This window comes from Nomascus leucogenys, chromosome 25, assembly GCF_006542625.1.
Source record: "Nomascus leucogenys isolate Asia chromosome 25, Asia_NLE_v1, whole genome shotgun sequence".
Classification (NCBI taxonomy): domain Eukaryota; kingdom Metazoa; phylum Chordata; class Mammalia; order Primates; family Hylobatidae; genus Nomascus; species Nomascus leucogenys.
In genome coordinates this window covers 22,572,268-22,580,645 of record NC_044405.1, presented here as the reverse complement: position 1 = coordinate 22,580,645, position 8,378 = coordinate 22,572,268, and the positions used below count along the sequence as shown (strand labels likewise).

The 8,378-nt window shown below is 46.7% G+C and overlaps 1 protein-coding gene across 3 annotated transcripts in view; it reads left to right on the top strand.

The window, feature by feature from the left end:
- The first annotated feature begins 6,955 nt into the window (after positions 1-6,955).
- The window catches only part of VPS26C (VPS26 endosomal protein sorting factor C), a 45,993-nt gene continuing 44,570 nt past the window's right edge, over positions 6,956-8,378 (top strand). The window contains exon 1 of one of the 3 annotated variants that reach the window (XM_030806179.1): positions 6,956-7,827. In XM_030806179.1, the coding sequence (XP_030662039.1) occupies positions 7,771-7,827 (57 nt within the window). In that variant the 5' untranslated portion in view covers positions 6,956-7,770. The remainder of the gene's footprint in view (positions 7,828-8,378) is intronic. The other 2 variants (XM_030806177.1, XM_012501848.2) reach the window with 2 other exon arrangements.

Below are 8,378 nucleotides of genomic sequence, written 5' to 3'. Positions count from 1 at the left end.
TGAAACATAGATCACATTCAAATTACTCCAAATATTTTATATTTTGATTGCTATTGAGAATACAGTCTGTATCTTCATTTTATTTTCTAACTGGTTGTTGCTGTTGAATCGAAATGCCTATTGATTTTTGTATACGTAGCTGTTTCAAAATTTACAGGCATACATATAGATGACCAAAAAAGTACCAGTCTTCATTTCTCTGTAAATTAACCCAGTTTAGCTCCCCAGTAACCATTTCTGCTGAGGACAGGGGAGAAGAAAATCAGTCTCACTATTCAGTTGGAACCCAGCTGATAGCCAGTGTTTTAGAATTCTCTTTTCACATCCTCAGCCTCCTTCTTACCTTTCCCCAAAAGCATTCTACTTGGGATGGAGACAGGCATGTAGTTCAAAAATGCCACGTCCCTTGCGTATCTGCCAATGTCCCAGCTGGAGTGTCTCGAAATCCCATCTCTGCACAGGCAATAGCCGGGACTCCCCTCTGGCTGACTCAGCCCATACCTCTAACTTTTGGGTTATTTTAATCATTTGATTCTTCTCTCTCTTGAGCTCCGAGTTTCCTATCATGTTTCCTGTTGCCCTGCGCATCTCTAACCCCAAATGGGACATTGACTCCAAACATGACATACAGCTGGATCCCACCCCAGGAGCTACTTCTGCTCTTCTCATTCTATTCCCCTTCCTCTAGACCAAACCACGTTTCAGATCTTTGGCAAAGTGCTCTTCAACACACATTTTTTGCTTCAGGGCATAAACTTGATGGAGAGAGAGTTGAGGGGCACCTGCTGGGAATGACAAGGAATTTTAAAAATACTTCAGCTTAATATTTCAAAAATATTATCCTACTGTGTAAATTTATCTTCTCTTCTTTTGTTATGGAACTCAAGTGTATACAAAGGCAGAGTGAATGAGTGAATAAAACCTTTCCTCCTCCTCCTCCCGTACCCCTTCCCTCTTCCTCCATTTCCTCCCCTCCTCCTCCACCCCTCCCCATCCTACTTTCTCCCCTCCCCACCTCCTCCTTCTCCACCCCTCCTCATCCTCCTCTTTCTCCCCTCCCCCTCCTCCTCCTCCTCCCTCTTCCTCCTCCTAGAGTTATTTAGAAGCAAATCCCAGATAGCATATCATTTCACTCTGGCCAAATTTCCCAACTTTTTCCAATAATTTTTCAGAGGATTCTTTTTTTACCTGTATCCCATAGGTTTTGGTGTGAAGCATTCATACTTTGTTATTTTTAGTCTGGTATCATATTTTTATTTGTTTCTTGACAAATAAGAAACAAATATTGTATTTTAATAATATTTTAATAAAAATTATATAAAATATAAAATTTACATATAAATTTTATTTTTATAAAACAAAATTCATAAAAATTTTTATATAAATTTTTATGTATGTTTATATTTTAAAATTCTATTTTATTTTATTATTTTATTTATTTTATTTTAATTAATTAATGTTTTTTTTTGAGATGGAATCTCACTCTGTCGCCCAGGCTGGAGTGCAGTGACGTGATCTCGGCTCACTACAACCTCTGCCTCCCAGGTTCAAGTGATCCTCTAGCCTCAGCCTCCTGGGGACCTGGGATTACAGGCCTGCGCCACCGTGCCTGGCTAATTTTTGTATTTTTAGTAGCAATGAGGTTTCACCATTTTGGCTAGGCTAATGTCGAACTCCTGACCTCAGATGATCCACACTCCTTGGCCTCCCAAAGTGCTAGGATTACAGGTGTGAGCCACCACACCTGGCTAAATTATCTTTAATTTAAATTTTATTTTATTTTAAAATTTTATTTTTATGTTTATTTATATATAAATTTCATATATGTTATTTGTTTATAAAAAACAAATATTGTATTTTTGTTTGTTTACAAAGAATGCTTCACATTTTGTTATTTGAGAAAGTGTGTCTTAACTGCCAAGTGGTGTAAGTTGTGGTAGTTAAGGTATCCGGGACATCCTTAATCAAACTTGTACATAATCAACATTGAGATGTTCTTAGTGGCCATACATGCAATTGTCTCAGTCCATTCATGCTGTTATAACAAAATACCACAGAGTGGGTAATTTCTAAACAACAGAAGTTCATTTCTCACAGTTCCGAAGTCTGGGAAGTTTAAGAACAAGGCACCAGCATGTTCTGTGTCTGGTTCCACTCTGCTTCCAAGATGGCCCCTTGAACGCTAAGTCCTCCAGAAGGGATAAATGCCATGTCCTCTTTTGGCAGAAGAGACAGAAGGGCAAAAGGACTAGCTAGCTCCCTTCCATTCCTTTTATAGGGTGCTAATCCTATCTATGAGGATGGGGTATATTTTATAAACAATAGTGCTTACAAATGCACCACAAGCACTTGAAACGTGAATTCTGCATGATTCTGTCTTACGTAAAAAATTGTACTACTTATTTTGTTAAAAATCCTTGTCCTACGTCAAGAGTTCAAGACCAGCCTGGCCAATATGGTGAAACCTGGTCTCTGCTAAAAATACAAAAATTAGCCTGGTGTGGTGGTGGGCGCCTGTAGTCTCAGCTATTTGGGAGGCTGAGGCTGGAGAATCACTTGAACCTGGGAGGCGGAGGTTAAAGTGAGCCAAGATTGCGTTGCTGCACTCCAGCCTGGGTGACAGAGCGAGACTCTGTCTCAAAAAAAAAAAAAAATTCTCGTCCTTATCTTGTCTCCACTCAGTCTCTGATAGACCATGTTGTGTTTAAATCTCCTACTCGCTGTCTGTGTTCATTTATCACTGTATGTCTCAAGTTTTTGTAGTACACATTTTGTTGCGATGTGTTCTGGGTTGAATTGTTTCCCTGCTAAATTAAGGTCCTAGCCCTTGGTACTTCAGAATGTGACGGTATTTGGAAGTAGGGTCTTTACAGAGGTAATCAAGTTAAAAGGGGGTCATTAGTGGACCTTAATACAAGATGACTGGTGTATTTAGAAAAAGGGCAAGTTTGGAGTCAGACACTCATATAGAAAGAACATCACGTGAACATGAAGACACATTTTATTTTATTTCATTTTTTGAGACAGGGTCTCGCTCTGTCACCCAGGCCAGAGTGCAGTGACATGATCTTGGCTCACTGCAACCTCTGCCTCCCAGGCTCAAGCAATCCTCCCACCTCAGCTTCCCAAGTAGCTGGGACTACAGGCATGCGTCACCACGTCCAGCTAATTTTTATATTTTTGTAGAGATGGGGGGTTTCGCCATGTTGCCCAGGCTAGTCTCAAACTTCTGGGCTCAAGGGATCCTCCTGCTTTGACCTCCCAAAGTGCTGGGATTACAGGTGTGAGCCACTGTGCCCAGCCTTGAAGACATATTTTTTACAGATAGAGTAAGGAGACATAAAGGGCCACCTAAAAGCCAAGGAGAGAGAACTGGAACAGATTCTTTCCTCACCGTCCTCAGAAGAACAACCCTGCTGACATCTTGATTTTGAGCTTGCAGCCTCTAGAAGTGTGAAAGAATAAATTTCTGTTGTTTGAAGCCACCCAGTTTGTGGTACTTTGTTGTGGCAGCCCTAGCAAACTAAAGCATTATACTATTCTGCAATAGTGTTAATACTCTATCTTCACCATCAGTTGATACAATGACCCCCATTCCTTTCTTTAAGATTGCCTTTGACTATGACATTGCAATTCTGCTGGATTTTCCCATTTGATTGGCGGTCTTTTGTCCAGTCTTTTGATTAAGATCATAAGCCCCTCATTGTTACGCACCCAGGCGTTTGTTGTGTGCATGTATGTAGCGCATTGATCAGCAATTGCCTGTATGAACTCTGGAGTCAAAATTGGTGGCTGCCACTTAGTTGCTATATGACCTCGGGCAAGTATATTAATTTTTCTGTGCCAGTCTTCCCTTTTGTCAGGTGAGGAAATAGTAATTTTTCCTGTATCATAAGATTGTCTTGAGGGTTATTATGAGGGTTATTATGAAACTAGCTTAACTGGATTGTTGAGGTTAGGTTGCCAGAAAGCAGAATACAAGATGGAGATTTAACGTGCAGGAAGTTTATTGGGGAGGTGCTCTCAGGATTGACAGGCACACAGCATTTGGCGTAGGAAGCAGGATTCAATGCAGAGCATAGTGGTTTAAAATATGTCCTCAAATTCTTTGACCCTTCCTTCCAAAGGCAGAGCTAAATTCCCCTTCCCAAGTGGAATTAGTGGGATTTAGTGACTGTCTTCTAATGAAGAGAAGAAAAGTAGATGTGCTTCAGATACTTGGCCACACAGGGCATTGCAGCTCCCTAATTGCACTCTCTCTTGATTGACTGGTCTGGGAGAAGCTAGCTGCCATACTGTGAGGCTTCTCAAGCAGCCTGTGGAGTGGAAGTGAGTGCTCCCAACCTCAGCCATGTGAGGGAGCCATCTTGGAAGTGGATCTTCCAGCCCACAACAGGCCTTCAGACGACTGCAAGAATCTGACACCTTGAGCCAGGAACACCCAGGGAAGCTGCTCCTGAAGTTCCCAACTCGCAGACATAATGAGACGTTTGTTATTTAAAACTACTACAGATTGGGGTAATTTGCTACACATCAGTATTTAACTAATACTGGGAGTTCTGAATATGGAATGGTCCTTCAGAGCTGTCCTAAACTGGAACAGGGAGAGGCCTGTATATCCTAACTGGATTAATCGTCGAGTGTGGGCTGCCCCCTAGAAGGGGGAATGACCTTGGGCAAGGCAGTTTTCTTCATTAAAGGCAAGCTATGAAGAGTGACTTAGCTGAAAACTGTTGAGACCAATACTCCTAGCAGCTCAGGGAACATGTCCTCCAGTCCTGCAGGAAGAGTCTGGGCAGAGAATCATAGCACCCACTTAAGGATGTTTAGTGGGACCTCTACTATTGTCCTAGAATTGGCATTAGGTTCACAATGGAAAACTACAGGCATGGTACTCCATCTTCTAATGAAAGATGCCTATAATTGGGGCCACTTCCCCCAGGGCTTAATAAAAAGCTGCAGATCTGGCCCCACTTCCACCAAATACTTCCCCAGTCCTCTCCTCAATCTATACAGGAAGGCAGGGGAAGGAATGAAAGGAGGCAGTCGGTATTGCGGAGGACGGTGTTTCTGGTGGGAAGTGATGTAGCTGGGAAGGACATAGGACAATCTCTCCTAGGTATCAGAAGGCCTGCTGGAAGGGGAGTCTGGTATTCTATTTGTAGCCTGCAGATCTGTTCCTCCAGCACTCTTGCTGATTTATCCCTGTCTGTATTGCAAGGGGGAACAAGAAAATTGAAGAGGGATATAGCACGGGAGAAGAGGAGTAGCCTTGGGGTGGTCTTCAGTCCAGCCCTTTTGTGTGGCAAAGATGTGTATTTCTCCTGGGTCAAATTCTTCCTGTGCGGAAGATAAATGGTCCTGAGTGATCTTGCCTGAGAGACTGAGTATACTGCTGGGTGCTGACGGCAGCGGGTGGGGGTTGCGGGTGATTGAAAAGATCAAGCTGGGGACAGATCTCCTATGGAACTGTGCGGCAGGGAGAAGGCCCCACCCGACCTCCCCATCTGTACCCCACGAAAGGAATTTTAAACGAGAGAGTTACCAGAGAAGCAGGAATCAACTAAGAAAATTCAGCAGTGGCCAGTTAAGAGATACTTGTCTCATTTTCTCTCCTCTTCATCTCAACACAGAAGCCAGGCCTTGCAGAGGGACGTTGAGAAGTGTCTGCACGCCGGAACCAAGCTTTGCACCTTCCCACTCACACTAAGGGATTTAGGGTCCCACTTGGGACATGAGATCGACACTTTAACACGGTCTGATTTTTGGTTAACTCAAATGGACCAGAAAGTTAAGGTATCATCTAAGGTGTGAGTGAGGGATGGAAAAAATTTAAAAGGATAGTGATTGGAGGCTGGGCTTGGTGGCTCACCTCTGTAGTCCCAGCACTTTGGGAGGACGAGACGGGCAGATCACGAGGTCAGGAGTTCGAGACCAGCCTGGCCAAGATGGTGAAACCCCATCTCTACTAATACAAAAACTAGCTGGGAATGGTGGCGCGTGCCTGTAGTCCCAACTGCTCGGGAGGCTGAGGCAGGAGAATCGCTTGAACCTGGGAGGCGGAGGTTGCAGTGAGCCGAGATAGCGCCACTGCACTCCAGCCTGGGTGACAGAGCGAGACTCCATCTCAAAAACAAAACAAAAAAACCAAGTATAGAATGTGGATACATGTGTTTCTTTTCCTGTTTCTCTGCAGTGTCTACTGAGGTTGATTTTTTACCACTTGAAAATGATGGGTGAGTCTAGCGGAAAGGGATCCACTTCTTGAATTCAAATAGACTAGACTGTGATTTTCAAGTCCCTAATGAATTGTTCTAAAATCGCTGAGTTTTGAGTTGCCAGGAGAACACTGAAGACAGAGACCAAAGCCCTGAGGGCAGAGAGGAGCTGCAAACCAAGACCTGAATATTTGAAAATACCATTTATTAACCTTCAAATGCAACTGTAGCTGCAGTACCAACACTGCTGGACTGTAAAACATTTTATATTCTCAAGAGGGAGGCATTCGTGATACTAATTCTTTTTACAGATAATTTCTGATGTTATCCCAAAAGCAATGCACTTTAAGAAACGATCAGAATCAAAGAATTTAAACAAAAAGCACTTTTCACCGCATTATTTAATTAAATCATTTGCCAAAATGAAATTTGACTTTCTGCTTATTGGCAAAATCCTCATTTATAACATTTACAAGAGATTTTAACTCAATAAACCAAATATGTTAACAGTGCACTGCCCTGCAGTAACGCCCCCCACCCCCACAAACTTTATCTGGGGTCAGCTGTTGATGAGATTCACTTCAGCTTTCAGTCTTTCATTTGCAACCAATCTCCAAGCCCCAGAACCTGCGGGCCGTGCCTTTCCACCCTTCAGCGCGGGGCGCACGGATCTGAATATTTAACACCCGGTTCCAGGACACGCGCCTGGGGAACACCCACAATCCCTCGCGGCCCGCGGAGCCCGGCTGGCGGGTGACCCAGCGCCGCGGCTCCGAGAGAAGCGAGGTCACCCGGCGCTTCCCGAGACCTTGGCCCTAGGCCCAGCTGCCTCTGGGACGCGAGGCAGCCGGGCTGCCGGCCAATCAGCGCTTTGCAGGACTAGCGCGCAGGGGCCGCACCCCTGAGGGTGACCGGAACCCTTCCCGCGGGAACGGCAGGGAGCGGCGCCTGGCCGCAGAGAAGGGGGCGCCGGCTCTTCAGAACCCCAGGGAGAAAGCGGTGGAGGGCTAGAGTTGAGAAGATTAAGGACATTTGAGGAGGACAGGCATTCCCAAGTTAAAACCTCCTGAAAGACAACTCCATAGGGCGACCCGTCTGCGCCGCACAGCCTGACGGGAGCGTCATCGTTCCTGCGCAGGCTGCAATCGAGAGACGGCCTCGGCCCCGCCCCCAGCCGCGGGGCACGCCGGGAGAGCCGAGCGTTCCTCCCTCCCTCTGCTAACCCGGACAGAAAAGGAGCATTTCCTGCGTAAGACTGTCCCTGCGGAAGGGGTGGGGCTAGTTTGGTCCCGCCTTTCATGCCCAGAGGGGGCGGGGTGAACCGTGACAGCGCTTCTGCCATCACTAAGGCCGGCTCCTGTGCCGGAAGGAGGAAGGCGTGGGGCGTTCGCCTCTCGGAGCTAGGGAGTGTGTGCGACATAGCTGCGAGGTCACGTGAGCCACTGCTGGCAGAGAGGGAAAGGGGCGGGGCCCAGAACGAAGGGGGGAGGCGCCCCTCGTTTCCCTGAGGTCACGCGCAGCCGGAAGTGGCGGCTGCTGCGGAGAGTTGGAGATGGGGACGGCCCTGGACATCAAGATTAAAAGAGCGAATAAAGTTTATCACGCCGGGGTAAGTGGGGGCTGGGGGTGGGGTTGGGCGGGTCTGCAGGTTCCGCTGTCTCCATCGCTCTGCGCACGTCCCGCGTCCCTAGGCGGGGCAGGGCTGTCCGGCCAGGTGCGTCTCCGCCAGGTGGGTGCGTTCCCGCCAGGTGCGTCCCCGCCAGGTGCTTCCCGCGCGAGGCTGGCTGCCCTGCGAGGAGGCCCCAGGGCAGGCGCCGCCGCGGCATCTGCGGGACGTGCAGGGCAGGCGCCCAGCTCCCAGGCTGCGCCTCTTCCCATCTGGCCCCTTGAACACCCGGCGGTGTTGGGCTCTCAGGCTTGAGCTCCCTCAGTGAGCGCTGAGGGCGGAGGAGTTGACGACCAAACTCCCCTTTCCTTCTCTCCTAAGGTGACCGCAAAGGTCTAATGAACGAAAGCTAAAACAAACCTTGGAAGCAGAAATGGGTATGTCTGGCGGCAGCATATATTAGATGGCAGTCACATTTAACAACGTGCTAACGTACTATGAAAGTTACTGCTTTTTCTGGTTTTATTCTTCGACTAACATAAAGGATTGGCTAT